At 41.5% G+C, this 27,563-nt stretch overlaps 1 protein-coding gene and 1 long non-coding RNA gene across 3 annotated transcripts in view; one reads left to right on the top strand and one right to left on the bottom strand.

The window, feature by feature from the left end:
* The window catches only part of LOC119913464 (melanopsin-A-like), a 61,649-nt gene that overhangs the window by 16,021 nt on the left and 18,065 nt on the right, over positions 1 to 27,563 (bottom strand). The window contains exons 3-4 of the mRNA XM_038732893.1: positions 5,290 to 5,432; positions 1,797 to 1,930 (exon numbers count right to left, since the gene is read on the bottom strand). Of these exons, the coding sequence (XP_038588821.1) occupies positions 1,797 to 1,930; positions 5,290 to 5,432 (277 nt within the window). The remainder of the gene's footprint in view (positions 1 to 1,796; positions 1,931 to 5,289; positions 5,433 to 27,563) is intronic.
* Positions 1,904 to 22,791, top strand: LOC119913465. 2 transcript variants are annotated; one of them, XR_005446456.1, is made up of 3 exons: positions 1,904 to 1,994; positions 18,831 to 18,902; positions 22,050 to 22,791. It is a non-coding gene; the product is annotated as an uncharacterized LOC119913465 (long non-coding RNA). The 2 variants fall into 2 exon arrangements; XR_005446457.1 differs by lacking the exon at positions 22,050 to 22,791 and adding an exon at positions 20,759 to 20,942.

Raw genomic sequence — 27,563 nt, 5'->3', positions numbered from 1 at the left:
AGTCTGTTGTGTTTTGGGGTTCACTCATGTCCGTCTCTGTCTTGTCTGTCGTCCAGTGTTCAGTAACCCTTGTCATGCCTGTTACCCCAGTGATCCCTCTGCATGTCTGTCTCTGTTTTCCCTGCTGTCTCTCTCTCTGCCTCGTTAGCCTCATGTCTTTCACCTGTGTTGCTCCCGCCCTGCTCGTTAGTCCCTGTGTATATATACCTGGTGTTTCTGTCTTGTCCTTGTCGGATCATTGTTGTCTCCTGGAGTTGCTGTGAGGTCTCCTGTTGTCTGCCTGTTTGTCGTGTCTCCCAGTCGTGTTACACTGCTCCCTTTGGGTCTCTGTTTGGACTACCTTAGTTTTTGGATTCTGTATTCAGCCACTCACCTGTAAGTGTGCTCGCTTTTGGTTTGTTTAATTAAAACCCTCGAACTATACCTGCTCCACTCTGTGTCCTGCGTTTGGGTCCTCCAACCTGCTTCACCACACCACTTACCGTGACAGTAACAGTCTCCCACATATAATTTGCTGTAATACGACTACAAAGATCTACATGCCGGTGTCGTGTTATTGCAGCGAGTCTCTTGTGGTTTGTACCACAGATATTAAACGGATTTATTCTTCAGCTGTGCGAAAGTGCAACCTTAGTGACTCTTGCATGAAAGAAGCAGAGCTTAGGGCTTGGTTAAAACCAGTTGCTAGCAACGTGTTTGTGTCCCAACGTATAAGTGTCCCAAAATGACAATCAACCAATCATAGGCGGTCGCTGTCAACTCATTTCGTTTCTGTGAATAAACAAAAGCTGCCCGTCCTCACAAGAAAAACAGCCGTGTAGGTCAATTATTACACCGCTTATTACAACAGATGTTGAGGTTTTTAGCGACCTGTAGTGGCTGTACGGCAGTAGCGATGGAAGAAGTCAGTAGACGTATTATAAACTATAAAGAGCATAAGGAGGTAGAATGGGTTAAATACAGGACTTGCACACAGGAGAGCAGCATTCGAATCTTATTTCAAATCAAGTAAATGTAGAGTAAGTTCGATCACACCAGCGTTGAATTAATTTGCTAAAAATAAATCTGTCCCTGCTCCTATCCCTATGGGTTTACGCTTAACGAAAACGCTTCACATAACTTTCTGTTATTGACCAAAATACGTAGATTGTCACGTGTCCCAAAACTACATATGTGACCGTTGGCGAATACCAATCCAGTGACAGGTGTACTGGAACTTGACGTTAAACATGTGGTAAATGTTGTGAAACGGTGGTAGTTTGGTTAGGTTTAGTAAAAGATTGTGGTTTTTCTTTAAAACAAGTACATTACGTCACATGATGATTTTCATGTACAAAATGTCATAACTTAAAACATGTGACCTTTGACTTTCTATAACGCGGGACTCAAACCTCAGTCTCCTGAGTTAAAGTCCCAAGATTTCCTGACTCGTCCATCCCATCACCTCCTTACGTGGACTTTGACTAGATCACCTGACTTCTTCTGCCACTAGAGGTCGCGGCCTAACAACAAATGTAAATATGTGTCAAAATAAGCTGCTGCATAACCGACCTGCGATGCTGTTTCTCTGCACCAATTTTCATAAAAATTGAGCCAGTAGTTTTTCTGTAATCCTGCCGACACACAAACGGCACCGAATACGTGACCTCTTTAGGTTAAAGGAGGTAAAAATAAAGTGAATAATTTGACCATTTTGGGCCTCAAACAAATGACATCGTGTGAAAAGTTCAGAGGGGAAACTGACAACAATACGTCGGTGCTAGACCTTCATCAGGCAAAAGGTGACTTGTTTCTACCTTTCTCTCCAAAGATCCACCTCCTGTGCATGCTGGTGATGAAGAAGGTGGGCGTCTGGGTGACACACATCAGCAGGTCTGCGATCGCCAGGTTGATGATGAACATGTTGGCCGGCGTCCGCAGGCTGCGACTTCTGCAACACACACACACAGACCGCCATGTTTAAGCCACGAGACCAGAGCAGGTTTAACGCCACGGTAAGAGGGGTTTCTCTGGTGTGTGTGGTTATAATTAACAGACAGACACGAGTGGAGAAAGCTGAAAGAAACTCGGAAACAGACTAAAACAAACGGAATCACTGTTTGACCGCTTCAAGATAGAAAGTTCAAAATTCCACATCTTCAGAGCATGAAAAAGACCCTCAAGTTACCACAAACTACAAAAAGACAACTAAAAAACGGTGTCTTCATCTTCTTAATGTGATGCCTTTCCTGTTGAATCCACTGGGTAAAGCAGTCCACACAGACTGAATTGATAGGACAGGCAGGAAGGTGGGATGTTGGTAATCTAAACTTTACGGTTTTCTTTTTAATTACTAACATGCATTGGTCAAAACTGAAGTTATTTGTCAAAACTATTAACACAGTAAGTTGAACAGAAGTGTATGTGGACCAAACTGTGAATCATTTATCATTGCTTTCACACATAATACATTCATTGACTGCTTTCTCCAAAATCCATGAACTCTTTTCTCATCCGTCCTCCATCACCTGCGAAACAATATATATTTGGAGCATATTTTTCCAACACATTCAAAACAGAATGATGGCAAATGTCCTGAAATTCTGCAGAAACCAGATGGAAATAAACAGAAAATCTTAGCAGAACTCTGTGCAGTGATTTGAACAATGTTTGGTTTAGAGCTGCTGTGTGAGTGTGAAGCAGGAAACGTGCTTGTATTGTACAAGACTTGATTGAAGGGGTTGCAGTGTTGGGAGCAATTACAGTAATGTATTTCTTTTTGCTGTAACGCATCACTAAAAGAAAATCGGTAATATTATACCCGTTACGATCTCAGTAATGCGCATTACAACGCGCTTTAACCCAAAATTAAGTTGTGTTTTGTTTTTTTAATAATTCACCAACAATGAGAAACATTTTGGAAGCAGAGTAAAAGAGTAAAGTTACTTCCTGTTGCGGGAATCCGATGGTCGAGATTGTAGGCCGGGTGCAAACTACGGGTGAGCTCGGCTCCTCTTAACAAGACGTTAGCTCCCCTGATGGATCATGGGTAAATAGATTTCGATAGGCTGTGTGTTTGTGTTTTAACAAATTCCTGATCAGAGAGGCTGCTGTCACTTCATAATGATTCAAATAATCAATGATCTTATGCTGCTGTACCTCGTGCGTAAGTGCGCACAGCGTCTTTCTTAATGGGGAGACGATCCATCCTATTTCACCCAGGTTGCACTCTCCTGTCATACATAGGCCCTAAATGTTTCTGAATCGGAAGAACAGCAGCTGTGCAATCAAGATCTTTGGCTTTTCGATAAAGGAGATGTAACATCTGAGTCAGGGCCAAACTTCAAACCATTTTTCTTCAAATTCCAATAAAAGCTTGTATCTAATAAGCTGTCCTTTAAAGCTGATTTAATCAGAGCTGAGTCTCCTCCTGCTGCTGCTGCTCTCTAACTTAAAGCTAACTGGCTGGATTAATCATGCGGTTACTAAAGGAGGATGAGGAAGAGCCTACACAGAAACATCACTGCTTCACTACCAAATTTAACATTTAATCAATGGAAGACCCTTCATGGACCAGGTCTGCCTCAAATGGTCCAATCAATAGGTCGGTCGAGCTCATCTTAAGTGCCGAAGCTTCTTCAAAAGACTCCAGCAAACGCTCTGTTTCAGAGACATTTTCTGTGCAGTGATGGAAGATAAAAAAACGCAGCGCAGGGTCGATAAAAGACAGCAGACACGACTCATTACCGACTCTCCCTCTGCTTATCACAGCGGGAGATGAACTGAATTGAAGGTTTTAGAGGAGAAACAGAAACAAAAGGTGTTTGCTCGTCAAACGATGTTTCTCCCACTTGTGAATTATCTTTTATTTCAACACCAGGAAGGAAAATAGAACTGAATCCTTTCAGTTTGTGCAGACTGACAGTCTTTCAAACAGCACACAAAAAACAGACTTTTTCCTGTAATTATCACATCACGTGCGTGAGAAGAAGCAGCTCTAAAAGAGAAAAAACATGAAGCTGCTCTGCTTTTAACTGGAACCACAAGAAGAAAACACACCACCAATATTTTCACCTCGCTTCATTGGCTTCCTTTTGCTTTCAGAGTACAGGTCACATTTGTACGAACAAGGGCACAACAGAAAAGGCTCCTCCTGCAGTCTAGATTTGCAGCGTCCATTTTGTCACATGTCCCTTGGCGTCGCTTTTTAACACCCTGGGTACGGTCTTTTTTTATACGTGTAGGCCTCCGTTGTCAAATTAGCAATAATAAATATGCAAGACTTTCAAAATAAAACTAGTGGTTAATGTGAAACGTCACAATTTGGTTAGGTTTAGGCACCAAAACCACTTGTTTAGGTTTAGCAAAAGATCCTGGTTTGGGTTAAAATAACTACCTTACTTACGTGAGTTACGTAACGTAACCTACATAACTTAACTAAAAGGAATCAATGTTGACTTTTTGTTTCACATGGGAAACCGGTCTCTGTTATTTACTACACACTTGCTTCTACAGTTCATAAATGATGCCAAAGGGCTTCCCCCACTAAACTATGACGTTAAAGCGTTGAGAATCAGCACAAATACTTTTAAACGTTTATCTGTTTTTACTTTCTACTGTATGACTGTGTTAAAGCTCTGCGATGTGACCAGGTGTACAACTATTTTCCTGTTTCACGCACGTTTCTGTGCTAGCTCTGGGACAATGCTGCACAAATAAAGTTACAATTATAAAACTATTAGGCCTTCGTGTAGAAGCACATTTTCTAAACTTTAATCTGAGGTTTGGATTTACATAATTACAGAAGTGGAGGATAAACAATATGATCGAGGGGATTTAAACCTGCAACAAGTTCAGCTGCTGAACTCGGCAAAAAAAAAAGATCAAACACAGGAAATATTAAAGGTGCAATGTAAAAGAATTTCAGTTTTAAACTTTCAAAAAATTACCAGGATGTGAAGAAGTGACAGCTCTGATGTCAAAGACCTCTGTGTTAGTTTGCAGAGATGTCAACTGGAGTAAGTTGCTAACCAGCTAAAACCACTTTGTACCTCGGGAGGCGAAAGTCCGATAGTTCAGCTCAGGCCTCCCGTCGTAGTTTCAGCTGTCAGATAAAAGCTAAAATAAACTCTCAAAAGGTCAAAGGAAATATTCTTACACCTAATGTGAGTTTATTTTGTTTATGAGCGAGGCAACGCATGTACACAAACTGTACGCAGTCAGAACGCACTACACACTCATCTGACATCATACTTGTATGAATGGTACGTTTTTCCAAACACCATATTAGGGCACAGGAAGTTGTCGTACTTGCAGAAGGCGTATATGACCAGGAAGTTGCCGATCATGCCGGTGATGCCGACGGCGAGGATGACGGAGCCGATGGTGTAGTGGGCGTGGTCGGGCACGTCCACTGTGGGGAAGGGGTACTTGGGCTTGGGCGCCATCGCCACCTGGAGGACAAAACAGGAAAGGACATGTAAATGTGACGATGCTGCAGGTAATCACCTTCCTGGCAGTTTACTTTGCAGAGTGAACAGCGTGTTTCTGCTTTTTGAATTTTAAATTACTGTCACAGTGATAACTTCCCCGAGTCTCGAGGCGTTTCTCAATCTGTTATGTTCTTGTGAAACGCCATCAGAGGGAGAGGCAAACTCGTTAACTCTGCTGCTCTTATAACAGCAGCTGTCACGTAACTTCACTGTCATTTGATGAATGAGGAGGAGAAGCTAGCAAAGTGTGATTTACGGGTGTGCGGGTGAAAATCAGTAGTTCCGCATTGATATTAAATAATTGAGTGAAATTTTTGTAGCATCGGTCATAATTCAGCAGCGGCGATGCGCCGAATACAGGGGAACCATGTCTCTGTAATGTGGACGTCAACATTACCTTATTAATTAATACTTAGATAATCGATTTTTAAAATCTGTGAATCAAAAAAATAACTAAACCCAGCTTTCATAATTGATCATATTTACAGTACAATGTCAGTAAAATATGAGGGCAAACAACAACAACAAAAACAAAATAATCCTTTGATATGGTAATCAAGGTAAAATGTTCAGTTTATCGTGATTTTGATTTTAGGTGAAATCGTCCAGCCCTAACTGTAGGATTACTGCATAAGCATTTGTAAATATTTTCTGTTTTAACATTGCATTGGTGTTGACAGTGTACTTTTCAGCACCTCAGCAGATAACGTTCACTCTACAACATTGAATGGAAATGCATCCATGAGCCTGTGAAAGACAAAAGGGCTTTAGACTTAGAACGACAGTGCGTGCATGGTATATCCAACAATTGCTATTATGAAAAAAGTGTTTGGCGTTTGATGCAAATGCTTCACTTTGAGATGTGTTTATGTTATTTTGAATGCGGTGTTTGATTTTGAGGGAGGCATTTTGCAGTTTGAGTGCTACATTGCATCATTGCGACCTAAGAGAAGGAAAACCAGACATCAGATGTTGGAAATCGCAGCAGTTTAATTCTCCACCTCAGCAGAACTCAGCTTTCTCTAATATATTAATGACTTTATCCCACACAGTGGAAAAACCTTCACATCCATCAGCCTAATTATCACAGACTACCGACCTTAATTCCTTTTGAAAGACTAAGATCTCCTGTACATCGCTGTTTCTAATTAACATGCTCTGAGCTCCCTCTCTCTGTCGTGTCTCACATCGCTTCGTCCCGTCTCTCTGTTGCCACGCAAACGGCATAAATTACTCCTCTGCCAGCAGAAACATCCGACATCAGAGATGGAAGTCAGTCAGAGCAGCAGCCTGTTTAATTTGACTCAGGACCAAACTGCAGTTTTAATAAAAAGATTCTGTGGACCCTGGCATGTCAGTGTACTTCCACTCCAACATCTTCACAAACCTCACAAAGTTCACAAAGTTCACCTGCACTTTAGTTTGTTAAAATATTTTTACACCCTATTAATTACATTTAGCAAAGTAAAATCTATAAATACTCCTAATCTACTAATACTTTTTTCTTTAACATATGACCCATAGAGTGATTCCAGTGTGATGTTACATGTGGTTATATAATTACATCTGGACAGAGCGATGTGCTCTACAACAAATAAACATCACCAACGTTGTTGACACAAAATTTTCAGCCTGTATGCAGAAAAAATATAAAATGTTATTAAAAAAAATGTTATTAAAAAATGTTTTCATTTTAATTTAATTTCTGTTCACAGTCCTGCCTGTTTCCAGTCTTGGAAACCCGCCACGCATCAGAACTGACTTGTTAAAACAACCAGTAGACTTTCCAATCTGCTTCAAGGGGCCTTGGCGTCGCTTTTTAACGCCCTGGATAGCCTTTGGTGTCCTTTTTGGAATGTAGGGCTCCGCGGTCAATGATAATTATACAGCGTCTGGTTATACTTTAAAAATAAAGGTTCTTGGTTAGGTTAAGGAAAAGAAGTGGTTTGGGTTAAAATAACATTACTTATGTGACTGAACTTACGTTACTTGAGTAACTTACATAACTTGAATAAAAACATTTAATGTTGACTTTTTGTTTCACATGAGAAATGGTTAAAAGTACGGCTTCTGGCCCACCATCCATCCCAACCACCTCCTTACTCTGACTGTTCTGTTAAATATCCTACACCTACTTTTAGCGCCACAGGGCGTTACAAACTGACGCCAACGGGTCCTGAACATCCAATGTAAAGAAGCAAATTTTCACCCAAAGTCATGTCATGTTGCCACAAAAACTTGAGCCAAACCACTTGAGCATTTCACAGTTTAACACACACCCTCCTGCGCAAACACTCGCGCTTGACTTTGATGCTTCCCATCCTGCAGTGACCCATAAAGCGAGACGTCACCTCCGGCACGCTTTGGGTTAAATGTTTATTAGGTTGTTAACGCTCTGAGCTCCACTCGGCAGCCAGCATAAAGAGGAAGCTGTGAAGGACGCGGTGACAGTGATGGCGTCCGACATGTTGTGACAGATAGGGGAGTTGATGCAGCAGGCAACAAACAAACCAACACGCCGGCTCAAGGACACGCAGCCATCTGACTGCAGCGGGAATCAGCACAAAGTCACTTTTAAAAACTAAACTACCTTTGGTTCAGTGTGGATTTCTTCCTACAGTTGTTTTTGTCAGCAGAAAAGGGAGGAGTTGTATTTTCTGTTATTTTTACCTCTTAAACCCTAATGTTACCTTAAATTTCCCTTTTGTTACATATTCAAAACATGCAAATTCTAAACCAGTCGTTTCAGAGCGTGGAGTAAAAGCACTGTATTTTCCCTGGAAAAGATGATAATTGCTGTTTTGTTTGTGATATAACAACAACCAGTGGTGGAGGAAGTCTGAATACTTCCTGTACTTCAGTAAAAGTACAAATACCTTAATGTAAAAACTACTGCATTGAAAATGATACTAAAGTAAAAGTATGTATAATCAGGAATATGTACATAAAGTAATAAAAGCAAACTACTCTTTGTCCTGTGACTGTACTTTTATATATTTTATTATTATTATTCCTTATGCATTTATGTAAAAGCAGGATTTTCAGCTAATGATTAATGTAATTATGGATTAATCTGCTGATTATTTTATCCATTAATTGACTGATTGATTTTTGAAATTCTTAACATAGTGAGAAATGCCATCACAGTTACGCAGAGCCCAAAGAAAATTACAAATCTTCAACAGCAAAATCTTCAAAAAACAAACAGCAAATCGTCACATTTGTGGAACCATGAAATGTTTTTACATGAAAAATGACTTAAATGATCAAAATAGTCAACTGACCAATCGTTTCAGCCGTACTTGTATAAACTGTTTAATTTATTTTAAACTCTCTGTGTGTAAAAATCTGACTTTGTAAAGTAACTGAAGCTGTCAGATGTAGTGAAGGAAAGTACCTCAGATTTGTACCTCAGTACTTGAGTAAATGTATTTAATAACTTTCCATCAGTGAAAACAACTTTTTGTTTAGCTGTCTGGCCTGCAGCTTTATGCTTTAGAGAAAATCCGTGCACGAGCTGCCTGACAGGGAAAAACAGCCAGTAAGTGACTTTTGTTAAAAGAATGTACATGAATATTTATCCAAATGTTCCTACAGTCTGTGGCTGGTTTTGAGGAAACCTTTTCCATCCCGTCAGCAGGTTTTATTTATTTTTATTTTTTGCTGCAAGGTCACAAATCTCTCAGATTAACTGTGGCAGGTCGAGGGCAGCGCGGCCTGTCAGAGAGGATCCAGCTTCACCCACCACCGCTGCGTTTGACTCAGGGAGGATCGGTCCGGTCTGCCTTTAAACGGCGAGCTAAAAGGTCCTTTAAAGGGCAGGCGTTTCTTCTTTTGGTTTCAGTTACACATCATATTTAGCTAGAATTATTTTTCAAGCTGTTGTGAATTTCAGGAAACTCGATTTTTCCTTTTTAAATGTACTTTTATGTTTATCTATACTCTCAAAAGCACTTTTTCTTTCCACTCATGTGTAGCGTGTTGTGTGAACACGTGTGTTTGTGGATAAATCTTTCCCCTCAAACAGAAATATTGCAGTTGTTTCATGCATCTCCTGCCTCCACAGTTGGTGGCTATAAACACTTCTGATGAGGTCAGACGTCGTGAAAACTGCCTCTTTTTGAGCATAACCAGGCTTTACTGTTACACACCACTTCAAATTCTACTTTATTTGTCCCTGGAGGAAATACTGAGTGTTGCAGACTCTGGATGAACAACAGTGGAATAAAGGAATGAAGTGCAGAATTTCAGGACATCAGTCACACAATCAACATGACAACAATCTTAAATACAATGTGGATATGTAACTAGGCCTGAAATTCAACAGCCGGATGTAAAAACAAAGCAGACAATGTCCATCATAAACAACAAAATCAACAATCAGCTAAGGTCGGCAACATCTGCACCTCTGCTCTCGTCACTCTTTACCGTGACAGCGAGTATGAGCACGACACGAACACTTCACGTTCAGCTCATGTTCAAGTTTTGACGACGCTCCTGAACGCACCATGTGTCCAGTACTGTGGGATACTGAGGACTACTCCGGTGACTCCAGGTAAAAATCCACCTTTCTGAGAGCCTTTGGAGACAAGACCGACCCTGCTGACCCTAAAAGATGTTTTCTGTCTTGTAATGTGAATTGATAAAGAGGCGGTGACGCAGCTACAGTCACATTCAAGGACATTTCAGCACAAAAGGAGACACGATGCTGACGGATGCGTGTCGGCTGTCACTCCGATTGAGTCCTTAAGGACTCACGTGATGGACGCCGACGAGGTCAACAAGCGTGTGACCTTAGACTGACAGATGTCTGAAGTCCATGAAATATTGTTAGCAATGAGAAAGATCCCCTGGCTTTTCAGCTCGATTTGCTCTCTTATGTCTCTCTGAACACGATCTTCCTGCTGAAATCCAGAGAGAGATGAAATGTTCATAAAACTGCCTGAGAATTGGTTTGTGACCTAAATTCAGAAGCTGTCTTTTGCAACACTTTGCACAAACGCACATCTAGTGGCCGCTCACGTACACTGGGCATGCGCGTGCCGGTGTAAACGTGAAGCAGATGGTCTATTCCGTAGTTCCAGAAGATTTGGCGAAAGAATAAAGTAATGCAGACAAAGAACCGCACCAGATTTTATTTTGCATGGACCAACAACGAGCTGGGACTGTTACTGAATGTGACACAGGAGTTTAAAAGCAACTGCGGCGGCGGAAAACAGACTGGGAGTCATCGGAAAGTAAATACAATGTAGTGACATGCAGAGTACAAGTGTAAGTTACTTGCACAGTCAGTCAGTAGCATCGTGTTTCTACTTTGCATGACTGATAAGACCCAATCAGAGAGCCAAATGTGATGCGTCATCGTTTCTCCTCCGGTTTTGCCCGCTCGCACTAAAACGTTTTGAAATGAAAAACGGGGTCTGCAGCGTTTTCAAACTTCTCCGTTTTCGGCGTTTTAGTCTGGACGGGAGGTGCAAACGGTCTCCGTTTTAAAACGAAAACGCAGTATTGTGGACGGGGCCTCGGTCAAAACCCCTTGGCTTCGACATGTGGGTCCACGACACGCGGTCAAGTTAACAAGAATATATACGCGACATCCGGATAGGCTTTAAAAAGAAAAGTGGTTAATGGTGTGAAACAGGTGGTTAGGTTTACGCACCAAAACTAGAGGAGAGCCGGGACGATTGAAACATGTTTATACATTTAAATAGTTTAAGTTATTCTTGTTTTTATTTAGAAAGCTTGACTCAGCCTTCTTAATATGTAATTGCAAATTCAGTATGTCCATTTTCTTAATAAAAACTAATAAATATAACTTAGCTAGCTAACTAGAATATCCAACAGTTCATGCACAGTTGGATCAAATCTCGGCTGCCCTCTTTATGCTCATCTGCAACCTGTTTTCCTGGTCAACTGTGAAGACCCTATTATTAGGCTGTAAGTATCCTGGTGGTCTAGCCTGTAGTCTAGTGGACTCTGCCCCCCTCCCGCTGTATCTAAATAAGGTAGAATGGCTACGTGTCGGGCGGCACGGTGGTCTGGTGGCCGCACAGCAAGAAGGTCGTGGGTTCAAACCCCGGTTGCCCCGGCCTTTCTGTGTGGAGTTGCATGTTCTCCCCGTGTCTATGTGGGTTCTCTCCGGGTTCTCCAGCTTCCTCCCACCGTCCAAAGACATGCAGCCTAGGTTAATTGGTGACCCTAAATTGTCCTTAGGTGTGGGTGGTTGTCTGTCTATGTGTGGCCCTGTGATGGACTGGCGACCTGTCCAGGGTGTACCCCGCCTTTCGCCCGATGCCAGCTGGGATTGGCTCCAGTCCAGGTTGAGGATGGATGGATGGGAACGTGACTCCTGACGTTTAAACTTCACTCGCTTCTAAACTGTAAAACTTTAACACATCCTGAAGTTTTAAATGTCAAAGTACTAACTAATCTGTCACGTGATCATGACCATGACACATAAAACAATTAACACAACTTGTCGTAAAACGTGAATTTACTTTCCGTGCTTGAAAACAGCTTCTTTCGTATAACTCCCTGAAAGTGTGACGTATGCACTTGATCTTTCCCGGTTCTTGTAAGTACTGTGTCTGTATGTGCTGAGGTAGTTTGGCATATCAGACTTGTTTGGGCTCTGAGAAAATCGCTGTGTCCAATCGTCCCGGCTCTCCCCTACTTGGTTAGGTTAAAATAATAATCCCCAGGACCTTCTTGCTGTGAGCGGACAGGGCTAAGCACTGCTCCACCGTGCCTTCCCTACGTATCTTAAATAAAAACTCTCAGAGTTGACTCTTCGTTTCCAGGTAGAAGCACAGTCGGGCAGGCAGAACGCTCCCAAACGCCTCCAGTGTGAGTTGACGCCGGGCAGAGGACACAACAAACCCGCAGTGCAGGCGTTCCTGTTGTGAGTCCGGGGTCATGTTATGTTGTTGTGACATAGTCTTTATTTTTAACACTCAATTTTCCCCTAAACATGCTAGAATTGATTAAATATTAGCTATGGCAGAAAAGGACAGTAGTCTTTAAAGAACATTATTACCTAAATGTGATGCTACTCAAATGCAAAGTATTTAGTATATATTGATTATATAATATACACACACATAAATAAACATCTAAAATACACAAAAATGCTGTAATTTATAGGCGGAGAGTTTCTTCTCTGAGCTGAAAAGTTAATTTAAATGTCACCGAGGTTCATCCACTCGCCTATGAATCCAAAGTCTTCATGTAATTAGACTGCTGAGAGCCGTTCTGCTTTACATGTAAATTATTTCAGTGACTCTATCGAAAGGTCGTTCTTCTCATTACGGCCATTTAAATCCCAGCAACCTGTGTAACGATTCAATGAGCGCACATATGTAGAAATATGGCTGTGGAGGGAGTGTGCGTCACAGTGAGGACGCCCCTTCAGTTGGAGCTACAGTTAAATGTATGTTTTTAGACCATTATCATATGAATCATAATATAAATATATAAATAAAACCAAGAGAACAGAGTTTTATATACTGGTGTATGTTAATGAGCCAGTATTGGCTGATGATCACACGGCAGGAAGTCAACGTCTAGAGCAGCTTGACCAGCAAGATGTGTTTTGTTTAATCAAATGTTTATTTTTAATGTACAGAATCTCATAAATTGATGGACTCTTTGACATTTCCCTGCCTGGTAGTCAGAGGTGGGTAGTAATAACATGTACTCAGAGTAGTTTTAATACAACGTATATGAGAAAAATCAGTACTTTTACTTGTGTTGGTTAAATTTGGATACAATCATCACTCTACTTTCATTTATTTCCTATTTTATGCTTGTTATCTTTCGAAATGTATTTTCTATTGCTAATTATTGGTATATTTATGTGTTTTGGTTAACACAAAATCCAGGTTTCTTGCTGCTCCAGGTTCAGACGCACAGATACAGACAGAGATAAAGTAGGGAAATAATAAGGAGTTCAGAGAAAAACAGAATTCAGAAGTTAATAAGTAAATTAAATGTCAAATACGACCCTGACTGCAGCTAATTAACTTATTTAACTCACAAATACACTGTGTGCACAACTATTAGGCAAGTGAGTATTTTAACCATGTCAACATTTTAATGCGTATTTTCCAACTCCAAGCTGTTAATAGTTGAACGCTTGTTGGATTTAAGCATATCAGGTGTGTAATGAGGCCTGAGGAGATCAACACCCTATTTCAAGGTGTTCATTATTATTAGCAGCTTCATTTCCTGGGCCCAAAATATATATTTTTACTGACCTTTCAGACAGATGCAGCACTCTTGAAATAGCTCAACTTTTGAGGCGTGACCACCGCACAATCAAGCGTTTTGTTGCTAACTGAAAGGGCGCAAATTCACTGGGTAATAAATAAGCACGTTATGTAATGTAACTCAAAACATTCAGTCAGAAACTTTATTTAAATTAAAACTTGTCACCTTTGACTTTCTTTAACATGGGACTTGTAGTCCTGAGCTTACTTGACACATCCATCGACGCCACCACCTCCTTACACGGCAGGTCCCACTCAAGCCAACACGCTTTGAAGGCAGCATTATTTACAGCAAGTGTTGGGAACAGAAGTGGAAAAAATCCTCTCTGAACTGGACATAAACTGGATCAGTGTTTGTTTACAGCAGGCAGGAATCCATTACTACTTCAATTATGTAACAAAATTACACGTGTACTCGTTCTACGTGCAGCTGACCCAGATCACTCTGTAATTACAGTCGTGTCTGAATCACTGTGCATGTAATTAAAGTTTCACCAGCTCGTGGATATTATCATTCCTTATCTCCTCTATGAGTCCGGCTTCTCATTAGATCTCACAGTGCTGACGAAGTCATCTGAAATCATCTCAAGCTGAAGCAGTGTTCGTCAAACCTGAGGCCCGTGGCCTAAAGTCTGGACAGGAATTTATTAGAGGGTCAGCAGAGGGACAACAGAGCGTCCTTGTTTTCAAATGGACGATTTGTTCATCAAGTATCTGGATGAAAACATAAATGTAAGTAAATGAAAATCTGATTATATTCAATGAATCTATTTGTTCATTAACAGAAAGCCAATCAGCAGGTGGAAAAGTCACAGTTATCCAAGGACGGTTAAAATAAAGGCAACTGGACTTGATTGAAGATTTTTGATGACACATACACTCCAGACTCATCACATATTGACTCGTGATCAAGGCCCTTTAGCTTCATTTTTATTCAACTTAGCAACATATGCAACGTCTGGGTAGACTTTCAAAATACAACGCTAGCATTTAGAAACATTGCCATTTTGAAATGGCACGTTATTAAAGTTGTGAAACGTTGCAATTTGGTTATGTTTAGGCGGGGGCGGCGCTAGACTCTCAGCACAGGGGGGGGCGGAGCTTCATCGCGGGTCCCACCTGAGCCCGTCTGCGTCGCAGCTACTCTAGTCAATACTTGTGCTCACACCAGAAGTGTCTCTTCGGTCCTCTCTGGAGAGAATATGCAGCCATTTTCAAAATAAAATACCCCGTGCAGACCCCCGATCGTATACCAACAATAAACACAGATAAAACAGACAAAAAAGAAACAATTTAACTATGTAGCTACTTAATCATAGTAGAAGGTCAAAAAGCAAGCACTTATCACTAAATCAACAAAATCTAAATATGTCAGCAAAATCAGGCAGGCAAATGCTCTTATTCTGAAATGCTCCCTGTGGGATCTGCAGATCGGAAAGAAAGCCCTCCATCCACCTCCTTGCTCAGTCTTTTCTGTTAAATATCATATACCTGCCTTTACCGTCACAAACTAACGCTACAGGGCTTCCAACAGTGTGTTGCATTATGACGCTACAAGGATCCCCAGTGCGTTACAAACTGACGCCGATGGGTCTTGACCATGCGTCCATATCTGATGAGTCAGGGAGAGCGAACGGGTTGGATTTGAAGACGTTTGTCATTCACTGACTGGTAGGGAGTCCCAGCTATTTTACCCTGTGTTGGGTCGTTATCAAGGTGATGGACACGATTGGTTCGTTAGCGGTCCAGGCTGTTGTAATGACTGTCATTAGACACCTGAGGTCGAGTCTGAATAATCCTTTTTGCCATTATCACCTGAGGCCTAATGGGACAAAACCAGCCCGACCTCAACAAAAAAAAAACGGTTGTACAGGTCTATTATGCAACAGCATATTTGATATTTTTGAAAGGCCACGCCTTCTATAGGCAGAGGAAGTCAGGTGACTTATTATGAAAGTCCATGTATAGAGGCGGTGGGGTGGATAAGTCAAGTAAACTCAGGACTTTCACTCAGGAGACCGAGGTTTGAGTCCCACGTGGAAGAAAGTCAAAGGTGACATGTTTTAAGTTAAATAACGTTTTGTAGGTGACTTACGACACTTGACTTTTGTGATATACTTATTTTAACCCAAACCAGTATCTTTTCCTAAACCCAAGTGGGTTTGTTGCCAAAACCTAACCAAAGTCCACATGAGGCCAAATGGGACAAAACACAGCAACTGATGATGAAACGTATATAGGCAAAGAAAGATGATTGTAAGCACAAGGTCTGATTCAGTAGGGATGTGTTTGGTGATTTGCACTTGAAATACAGTGGCTTTATTTCAGCGGCTTCCACAAATGTAGTACATTTAAACAAAGTCAGAGAAAAGCTGGTAAAACACCCTGTTTCTAACTACATCCTGCAGCTGCACCATGATCCTGCTCACCCAGAAATATCCACATATGATCTTCATACTTACAATTTAAACTGAGATTACACATAAATAAACATTTTAGTGGAACTACTCCAACTAACTGACAGCTGTCTTGTCTCCAGTTGTTAAAAGAAGGTCTTTTCTCCGGCTCCACGTCCCTCAAACCCTGCTATAAATCTTCTTTTTATCAGTCTTCCTGCCTCTTTGTCGGACCAGTGAAGCCACAGTTTGTTGCCATTGCTGTCAGCGTGGCTGTTAGTGTGCTGTTGGTTTGAGCAGCTTGCTGTGATGTCGGGTCAACAACCATCAGCAGAAATAAAACGACTCAGGCGACAGGAGCATGATGGGAGGAATAAGAGCGAGGAGCAAAAAGCAGCATGATGTGTCAATTCCAGTTCCCATCAGCCCTCAGTGTGATGCAGGCGGCGGGGGGGTAAGAAGTCACTTATATTTATCTTCGTTTTGTAGTGGTAGATTTATAAATATATTTTAGTATATTAGTTTATTTTTGTGTGTGCGACCTTCCCTGCAGGCGTTATTGTTTTCTGTTGATGACGTTCACATGACGCTTCCTTTAAAAAGAAACCTGGTGACGGCTTCATGCCTCAGCGTGTCAGCAGTTTTGTCAGCCTGGTGATTGCACATTAGATCAACATATGAGCTGATTGTTTTGCTGCTATCCTTTTCGCTTAGGGGTGCTGCACCGTAGAAATGCGCACATGACACGACTGTGTGTGGGCACGCACTTACACACTGTCCTTCAACAGAGTGTTTACAAGCATGGTCGTATGAAGTCACCGAGGTCCGGACCTCCGTAATTATATGTATGTTTAAATAAAATCATCTGAATAAACCCCACTGATTACATGATCAATTTAAATGAAGGCCATGCGGACGCAGCTGATTACACGTCGCTACCCTCATTTCAACTTGAAAAACTGTTCCACGCTCAGTGTCCACACTTGGGGAAACGCCTGAAAACCTTGAGCATGCAAGAACTGAGAGCACCGCTGTTTGCAGGCAGAGCCTTAGGCAAAACGTTTTGTGACTTTCCGGGTGGGTAAATTAGGGGGAAGCGTCTCCCCATTAAAAGATACGCTGTGTGCATTTAATCACGGGGAACGGCAGCACTAATCTCCCGACACCGTGACAGGATCAGTCGCAATCTAACGTTAATTAATATCTTGTGTTCTTCTACACATCCAAATGGTCTCACACACAGTCCAAGTTCACACAGTGAAACTGTTTGGAGTAAAGCAGCCGTCCTGATCAATCCTGAGCTCTATCAGAGCTTTAAACTATTTCAGAAGCTAAAAGTTGCATTGTTTCCTCTGCCTGTCTTGTCAAGTTTATAACTACAGTTTTTAGTTTTGCTGCTGGAAACATTTAAAATGACTGATACCAGCCTCTCTAATCAAAAAGATCGTTAAAGAAAACACTCGTACATCAACACAATAAAGAAACCACACCTGGTCGTGTGTGGAAGAACTTTGCGTTACCATTATTTTAGTTTGAGACAGCTGGCTTTGCTGCGTTGCTTGGCCAACTATGTAACATACCACGTTCGCCACATATGGACGCATGGTCAAGGCCCATCGGCGTCAGTTTGTAACGCGCTGGGATCCCTATAGCGTCATGGTTCAACGCAGTGGGAGGAAGCCCTGTAGCGTCTGTTTTTGACGGTAAAGGCAGGTATGATAATTAACAGAGAAGACTGAGTAAGGAGGTGGTTGGAGGGCCAGAACTCTTGAACCAGGACACCAGGGTTCGTGTCTTGTGTGAAACAAAAAGTCAGCAATGAATATTTTTATTGAAGTTGTGTAAATTGTATGTAATTTACGCAAGTGACATTAGTTGACTTACATGTTAACTGACGTACGTAGTTATTTTAACCCAAACCATGATCTTTTCCTAACCATAACCAAGTACTTTTTGGGCCTAAACCCAACCAAACTGCAACGTTTCACAGCTTTAATAACCCGCAGTTTCAAAATGGCGATGTTTCGAAACGCTAGCATTATTTATTGTTGCTAACTTTACCGGACGTTGCATATTTGGAGTGAGAATGTGTTGGTTTAGGCTAATGTAATGTAAACACAGCTCAGAGTAGCCGTCCTTACAGTCTGTCTTGTCTGTGATGTCGTTTTAAATAAATATTTCTGGACTAATGGTCTGTCTCCATGTCAGCACATTTAAACTACTAATGGCGCTCTGAGTAGAGGTGCAGGGGTTTGTACAGTTATAATTTATTAAGAGTGTAAGTTGAAGTACTTGGGATTTATTTTGTTTGGAGTGTTATCATGCTCGCACAGTGTGCCAATGAAAATGATTTGCAGCCTTTTGATATTAATGTTAATGTGGGCTCAGCGGCGGTGGTAAGGTACAGGTAATGTGTCTCCTGACAGTGGATATCTGGAGCACTATGGAGACGTGACGGAACGGGATGCCATCTGTATCCACGAGTTAATTAAGGTATATTATCGAACCGGATTGCTTTTGAAATGTTTATCTGCGGGGAAACATTGTCATCAAGTTCTGAATCATTAAAACAGAAGTCCAGTGCTCTGGTTCACGTCCAATCACATCCCCGTGGAAACATATTTGCTTGGTTTAGCGAGCCCAACAATCTTGTAGTGTTGAATTTATACCTTGTGATTTCATCTGTCTCTCTCCAGAAAACAGAGACAAAGACATTTGGCTGAAAGCTGCGTGTCACACTGATGTTGCATCAAAGCTGAACAGTAAAGGTAGGGGATTCAACACATGCACATCGGGATGGACACACACTGCTGCTGCGTTTTCAAATGTTACCAGCATGAAGCCAGAGGCCTCGAGGTCTGAAAATCAGGTGCTCCTCACAGAGATAAAATACCTTCACACACTCAGGGGCAATCTGCCTTACACACCTCCAGATACAAACACAAACATGAGGGCAATGAGTTCCATCTGAACACACAGTTGATGTATTATAACAGACAAAATCAAACTGTGAAGAGAATCTGTGGAGAAAATTCAAATCATAGGCTTGATGTGGCTTCAATCATGTGTGTGTGGTTCAGGTTTGGATTCTGGGGTTCAGGTCAGACGTTGGTTTCGGTTCGTCTCTGGGTTATGATTACAGGACAGTCAAACTTTGAATTGATAGTAACAGTCAGTATTTTGGTTCTCAGTTAAAGTTTCTACATAGTTAAACCTGGCTGCTGCGTCTGTGTGTTCGTCAATAGTGACAAATAATCTATGTTACTATTTTTATGGTATCTAGTTGTTGTTGTTCAGAAACATCAGCTCTCTGCTAACACAAAGCCCGGTTGCAAGATTATATTTCTTTTAGAGCCCGACCGATTTACCGTTGTGCAGATATTATCGGCCGATATAAGATACTTGCAGAGAGATCGGCATCGGCGTCTACAACACCCGATTTATGACTGTTACAGTTATTCTCAATCGTTTTGGCACAATCATCAAATCACTAACAGGATTTTAAAATCCTGAAATATCGAAATCAGTATCGGGCTTAAAAATCCCATATCAGTCAGGCTCTAATTTCTATTGTCTGACTTTTCCTAGGGCCATCTCATGAGGTCTACATTTTTATTGGTCCAGTACTTACACCTGCAAAACTAAAGACATTCTCATCAGCCTTAGCTATACCTGAGGTTTGGTGCCAAACGTTTGCATGCTAACACGCTAAGCTAAGATTGTGAACATTTTAAAAGCTATATATGCTAAAACTCAGAGTCTTAGCATTGTCATTGAGAGCATGCTGATGTTAGCATTTAGCTCAGCTTCACAGAGCCATTAACATGACCTCAGTCTTTTTGCTCCATGTAACGTCTCAGGCTAAGGTTTGCGTTAAAGTTGTCGTCGTCGTCAAACCTCTCTTATGTTACGTCTACATAAAAAACATTAGTTGACACTTTGTCTGCATCTGAAAGGCCCTGAACTAAACTAAATCAGTTAGATCAGATTTTCAAGCGTGTGTAACAGGACTTTACATTATTATTATGCTTTTCCACATTTTATGACTTATCTACATGTTATAATGTTGGATGTTCATGTTAAACGTGAGCAAAGCTTTAAAAAAAAAGAAATCAATGTGAGCAAATTTCTCAGGTTTCCTCCTGTTCTGAACGCTCTGTTTTGAACTGCTTCTTCTACCAACGGCTCCGTTCTATGTAATACGGAGCCAGACGGAGCCGCCGTTCCATATATGGTCATTTGCTCCCACACTAACAGCACAGCAACACTCAGTCTGCCTGTTCCGCCCAGCAACAACAGCAGCCTGGTAACATGCTTTAGCTCTTGGCCAATCAGAAGACAGTGGGCTCTGAGGGGGGGCTTAAAGAGACAGGAGCATCTACAGCTTGTTTCAGACAGAGGCTGAAATGAAGGCCTACATGAAGAGCCAGTATAAGATAGGAAATAATTTTTTTTGAACTTTGATTCATGCATAGCTGTCATACAGGCATCACAAAACTACAATATAGGACTGGAAAAGCAGTATAATAGGTCTCATTTAACCAGGGGAGGGTTGCTTTACAAATAAAGACCGCGAGTTCAGTCTAAGCTGAATCTGTAAACCATCCTTTTCTCTCTGTTTCAGCCCTACCTCATTTTCCAGAGTCTATAAATCCTAAAAGCTTTGTGTGTCAGTGTGTACGGAGAAAACAAAGCTTGCCAAGTGAGGGTCGGGGCCTACGTGGTTAAAGGACTTCCTGTGATGCATCATCTTAAAAGTCAAAATAAACTGAGCAGCTCTTGTGATTTACCTATATTTATGCTGATTCTGTCAGACGATGTGGGAAGCATTTAAATTAAACTGGTTTGTTGTGTGACAACACAAACTGAAACAAGTAAACAAGAACAACTATGTAATAAACTGAGACACTCAGGTAACAGGCTAATGTGTCTCATTATATTCTGTACTCACACTTACTATTTTGTGCATGCGTGCGTTCACACTGACCGTTATGGCAAAGAGCAGTTCACTATTAACAACGGTCAAAAAGTTTAGTCTAGCACGTTGGACACCCCCTCGATGATTGCCATCTTGGCAGAAGGGAAGGAACAAGACAGAAAATTTATTGTATTTTTAATAAAATTTAAGTCACGTGAGCAAACAAGCCGGCAGATATTTTGGCGGTCAAGTGATAATGAGCTGCCCGGTTACAATTTGCCATAAAAATAAAAAGTAGTTCATTGTCCATCCGCATTCGATTGGAGACACCATGTGGACATTTATTAAATTTTAGGTACATAATATACACAGTATACTGCATGTTAGTGTACCAAAGTGAGACACAGCTTGTCCTCAGTCAGTCCACTGTGTGGCAGCTGTTTCCGAACGTCGATAGCTGGAGATGCAACACGACTGTTATGCTGTCATGTTATTTGTCACACGATGTCACGAACATGAAATGATAATGATTCGGCCCGTCTGCTCTACAGAGCGTGACCAGACAAGAACAGGTGAAATTCAGGACAGGGGAGTTGGAGGTGGGCGTGGCCTCCTGTGCATTACTTTCACGGTCAACGAACAGTAAAACCAGAACCTGCAAAACGCTAAAATGTATAATTTTTGTTAATGAAGTCACCTGTCTGTCTTTAAGAAAAAACACAATGACTGTATTGTATGCAATGATTTGTTACATATAGTTTATGTAATTTTCCTGCAGCGACACTTCCCCTGTCCTCACAACTATCTTCATCTACACTAGAAAAGAAGAGGGGCAAAAGAGCAGCGAGTTACTTTGTGGCTTTAACAACTCTTTTGACAAAATGTCCAGATACTCTGCAGTCCCTGCTGCAGCCAGTGGAGAGCAGGGACAGAGCCCATTAACACCAATAGTTAATGTTTTATTATGCAATTACAGCTTTAATTTTGTCCTAAACAGGACAGGACTCGGGACAACCGCTCATAAATCAGGACTGTCTCGAATTTTTTGTCTGGTCAACCTACCTCTGTGTGACGGAAGCCGGCGAGGCTGTGCAGTGAGTAAACCTCACTCCCCGACACCTAAAGAGAAACGCCAGGGCCCATGGGTTTTAGCCTCCTCGAAAGTGTGTCCGCCTGCCGTAGCCGAGGTCGCCGGTTGGAGTCAGGACCGTGCAGTACGTTCTCAGGAACAGCCGGTTACATCTACATGACGTTGGCTGTGATGCAGTTTTATCTGACTACTGGAAACATGTGACTTTTCAGACCCGGAGTTTCCAGCTTGGTTTTTAAACTGAGTGTGCCGTCCATTTTATCTCTTGTTATAAGACTGAAACAACTAACATAATCTGTATCTTTATTAAATAACACCTTACTCTATGGAATAAATGCACATGTGTTTTTGCCAAATTGATGAAAATAAAATGTTTGGAAAATATGCTATGCTTGCCTAAAAATAGAAAGATGAAGCATTTAACACTTTCAACGCACTTATGCACTCTCAGTGAACTTATAGGACAGGAACTGGTGCCTGGAGGCAGACAGGAAACGCCTACAGGGAAGGACATGGCGTAAGATAAATAACAGTTCCTGTCTATTCTTAAGTGACATGTGATATAGATAAAGATTCAGCTACTTTTTATGTCATGAAAAAACAATGGGTGTGACTTTTTAAAAGAAGACTCTCAAGCCTTTCTCGTCAGTCAATTCTGTATTCATTGCAGTGCATGTGTTGACTCCTTGCAAGTAAAGATCATTAATTGTGACTCAATCGTTCTTTGGTAGAGGATTTTCTTAACATTAACAATGTTCAGGGTTGGAACAATTACACAAAATACAACAGGCTGAGACCAAATACAAAACTGAAAACCTCAAACTGGAGACGCTGCGACCTGCAGAATATAAATTATAAATATAACTGACACTTTATTTCTGCAGCCAATGAGATGTTTAGAACCGAATCTTGTCGATGAACACAATGAGAAATTGGAAGAAGGATTCTCTCGTTAACATTAAATGAATGCATTTAAAATAATCGGTAAATTGCTGGGAAAAAATAATGATTTTCTGTAGCTGTGACTTGGAGATAACGAGGCTGAAATGACTGTGAGGGACAACAGAGAGAAAAGAGTGTGTGTTTGTGCATTTAAGAGTGTGTGTCCTCTCAGCCTTGAATGTTTGAATGCTGCATCACATGACAACCATCCACATTACGTGTGTGTGTGTGTGTGTCTCTCTCTCTCTTACACAACAGGCGTTAGAACTGATTCAGGTCATTGTTTGATCGTCGCACAGTTCAATAACTTCAGCAGCACTGAGTGGAACAAAACAACTGATCACACTGACACCTCCAGCCTTTCACTGATAACACCAGAAGTTTTAAATCTTAAACCACCTGCCTGAGCTCAAGCTCAGCTCATAAACGATTACCTAAAACAGACTTTTATTACTGACAAATTGGAAGTATATACATGCAGATAGTTTTTATTTGTATAGATTTAAGATATCTCTTTTCAGTACTAATTAAGGGTCGACTAATACAGATTTTGTAATTGCAGATATTTAGAGAGCAGCTTGATGTGGGGTACCGTATAACTATATTTTTTAACGCTAGCCTGTTAAATTAGAGCTGCTGACAGTTAGGATACGTCTGCCTCGGAGGTGCATCTCAAAATGCCAGCTATCGGCCCGATTAATCAGCTGACTGATAAATATGTCATGTCTACCACTAATACCAATACAATATTTAGTTTTTACTGCTCATAGTCTCACCAGACTAATAATGTGTCTTCCGTCAGTACACTTACAGTATCTCACAAAAGTGAGGACACCCCTCTCATTCTGGTAAATGTTTGATTATATCTTTTCATTTGACAACACTGAAGAAATGACTGTATGATGTAAAGTAGTGAGTGTACAGCTTGTATAACAGTGTAAATTTGCTGTCCCCTCAAAATAACACATCACACAGCCATTAATGTCTAAACAGCTGGCAACCAAAGTGAGGACACCCCTCATATTCTTGTAAATGTTTGATTATATCTTTTCATTTGACAACACTGAAGAAATGACTGTATGATGTAAAGTAGTGAGTGTGCAGCTTGTATAACAGTGTAAATTTGCTGTCTCCTCAAAATAACACATCACACAGCCATTAATGTCTAAACAGCCCCTAAGTGAAAAAATGTGATAGAATGTGTTTGGCACATTTCATGGCAATTCATCAAATAGTTGTTGAGATATTTCACTTAGAACCACAAATGTGAACCTCTTGGTGGCGCTAGAAGAAAAGTCAGATGATCACCAAAGTCAATAAAATAAACTATCTGGAGATCAAGAAAGTCTGTCCCACATTCTTTGCAGATCCCTCCAGGAGATATATGTTTCACAGAAGACTCTGACCTGCTGGTGGCACTAGAGGAAGGTTAATAGGACTCATCTTCTGGGGAACGTGAACGTCAAAACTTCATCACAATCCATCCAACAGCTGTTGAGATATTTCAGGAACAAATGTCCTGGTTCCTCTGGACAATCCAAAGAAGTCACCACACAACTTTCATACAAAAGCTTTCCCACGGTGTTTTATAACCTCACCTCCACTAACGTCAGAAGTAATTATTTTAGGTTTATTAAGTATAATATTTGGATTATTAGACTTGTCTTTAATGAGTGAGGTGATTATTGAACCATCAACTAGTAACTACACTGATAATAAAATGAGCTGCATCAGGATCCGTCTGATTCAGTTGATTGAGCGTTTACAATTTGGGAAAATTAGAGACAAACGGTCCACTGAGTCACAGTCAGGGGCTGATGTGGGAGCACGGGGGTTCAAATAATAACGCTCCAGCAGCAAACAGGGTTCGGATCATGATTATGTGAGATGTGCTCGTGCCCCAGCTTTTGTCTTCCGCAATGCGTCCAGTACTTACAGGCAGTTTCCTGGAAATGCTTTGCGTGAGAACAACATTTGCAAATACAATGGCGACCATAAATATAATCAAAACAAGGTTTTATATATCAGATATCTTGTTCAAGGTTGACTTCACTGTAAAATCCAAGCTGTCTGTACATAACAGACAGATCAGGCTCATCAGCACTGCAGCAACCTGTCGGTCTATCATGCAGAGCCCCAAAGAAAAGCTTAATTTACACCTCCTGCCTCAGATGGAGCGATGCGAAGCTCTGTGTTCTGATCCGTATAAATACTTTAAATTTACGTCATCTACATGCCAAACAAGATTACAAGTGTGTAGTCACGTTAGTGCTGCAACACTCATTACACAGCAGGAAGCCAAACATGGATGAAGCTTTGCTATTCTTAGATCCTCACCACTAGTCTGGTTCCAGACCTCTGAATTACCACCCACGCCTCCCAGTTTCGCTGCAGTTCAAACAGATCTGAGACAGAGCCGAGCCGATCGGGGCTTTGCAGGATGGGTTTCATGTGCTAGAGGCCACAGAAACGTCTTGAAGTGTGGATGAGATGTTTGCAGCTGTACAGGTTGGTTGTTGGCAGTCGACTTTAGAGAAGCAACTCTGAAATCAACATGTCTTTGACTGACACGAGAAACGTTGACAACCTCCACAGCAGCTTCTACGCAGACTGACTTCCTGCGCCAGCCAAGGAAGCTCCACCTGCCTAAGGAGCTGCTGACCCGTTTCTACACAGCCATCATTCAGTCCGTCCTCTGCACGTCTGTCTGGTTTGGATCTGCCACCAAACAGGACAGGAACAGACTACAGCAGACAGTCAGGACTGCAGAGAAGATCTTTGCTGCCAACCTGCCCTCCACACTTATACATGTCCAGGGGTCTCATTTATAAAACCGTGCGTGGAATCCTCACTAAAAGTGTACATGCGGCCAAAAGCCAAAAATGGCGTATGCCAAAAAATATTCAGACTTATAAATCCGTGCGTACGGAAACTTCTAAGTAACGTTCACTTTGTAAATCACAATCAATCTTGAAATGTGGTGCATGTGAGGTAGCCCAATGTCCGACCCTTCAAGGGGCCTCCCTCTCGATTAGTGACGTCACCGGCTGGAGGGGAACACACTCACAAGACGGGATGACCCAGGTACTAATCTGGATTCCCCCGTTTAAAAAGAGAGTAAACCAAATGCACTACAAATAGTGTTTGTAACATGAACATGAGATAACAATACATGAAACTATGCTCTCATATCTGCTCGACTGACGCATTGAAAACGGCATTAATTTAAATGTAATTTGTTCTCCTGCTCACCTTATATATGAGAATAAATTGCAGTGCACGCAAGTATTAATTTAATAATTCCAGATTAAACTGTCCAACATATTTGAGGCGTTCTTTTGCAGAAACAGAATCTCCATTTGTTTTTATTATGAGAGTAATGTTAAACCGGAGTCACATTCTACGTATGTGTGCACATACCTGGACATTACGTTGACGGGATGGATACGTCAGTCAGTTGGGATAAAGAGAACAAAATAACCCCCAATCACAGAAACCCAGTAAAAGACCTGGTTTCATTTTCAAAAAACACCATATTTTTGTCCGACTGCACGTTGCTGTAGCTCCTCTTTTCACCATCTTACCTCTACAACATCTTTGTTGCGCAGTGCCTACTTAAGGACTACCAGCCAATCAGAAGCAGAGTAGGGCGGGTCCTTGATACAACGGCTTTTGTTCAGCCGTACCTGTTGGAGCCCGATTCTGATTCCAAAACACAGGCAGAGCAACCAGAACCAGCTTCACAACGTGGACTGGATCAAGATGTTTCAGAGTGGTAAGTTATGAACAGCATTATGATGCGTGTTACATGGTGACGCAGAGAGGTTACACAAGTAAAGACTGAAGACGGTTAGAGAGCTAGTGTGACTGATTAGTGTGTTAGCGGTTAGCTCGCCAGCTACAGTCACCAGCTAGCTTTGCCACTAGTCCCTAAATCGGACTGCTGATAAACTCATTTATCCTCTGAACAGTGGCCATTTTAGGACAGACTGTCAGGCAGTAAAGCTTCCCCAGTGTAAGATGGACTTACTTGCTAACATCAGCATACTAACCAGAAAAGGTTTTTAGACTTAAACGTCTTCTGACATCCAGCTTTTGGAAAGATCTGGACAAGACACCACAGCTGCACCAGTTATCCACAGAAGATGGGATTAAATTCTCGAGTGGAGACAGAAATCCGCTGAACATCACCTCATTTTAACACTTTTTTTAAGAAGAAGAAGAAGCTCAAACCTGTGAAAACACCGGTTTGCTGTAAGATGGATTACAGGCAGGCCTCTTGAACCTGACCCATCTGTGAACTTCATTCCTCAGAGAAGAGTCAACAGATCAGGACTTTATTATAATTACACCAGCTTTCACGACACCAGGATCCTTTGGTGTTTGAAAGATACACGCTCAGGGCCAGAGGTCAGATAACCAGCGTGAAGACCCCCACGTCCTCTACAGACCAATCGCTCTGCTCTCAACAAAGGCAAG

The sequence above is a fragment of the Micropterus salmoides genome, unplaced genomic scaffold (genome assembly GCF_014851395.1).
Source record: "Micropterus salmoides isolate LMB-PRFRI ecotype aquatic unplaced genomic scaffold, ASM1485139v1 Ms_hic_scaffold_2, whole genome shotgun sequence".
In the NCBI taxonomy this organism is placed as follows: domain Eukaryota; kingdom Metazoa; phylum Chordata; class Actinopteri; order Centrarchiformes; family Centrarchidae; genus Micropterus; species Micropterus salmoides.
The sequence above is the reverse complement of the archived record's forward strand: the minus strand, read 5'-3'. Positions and strand labels throughout refer to the sequence as shown.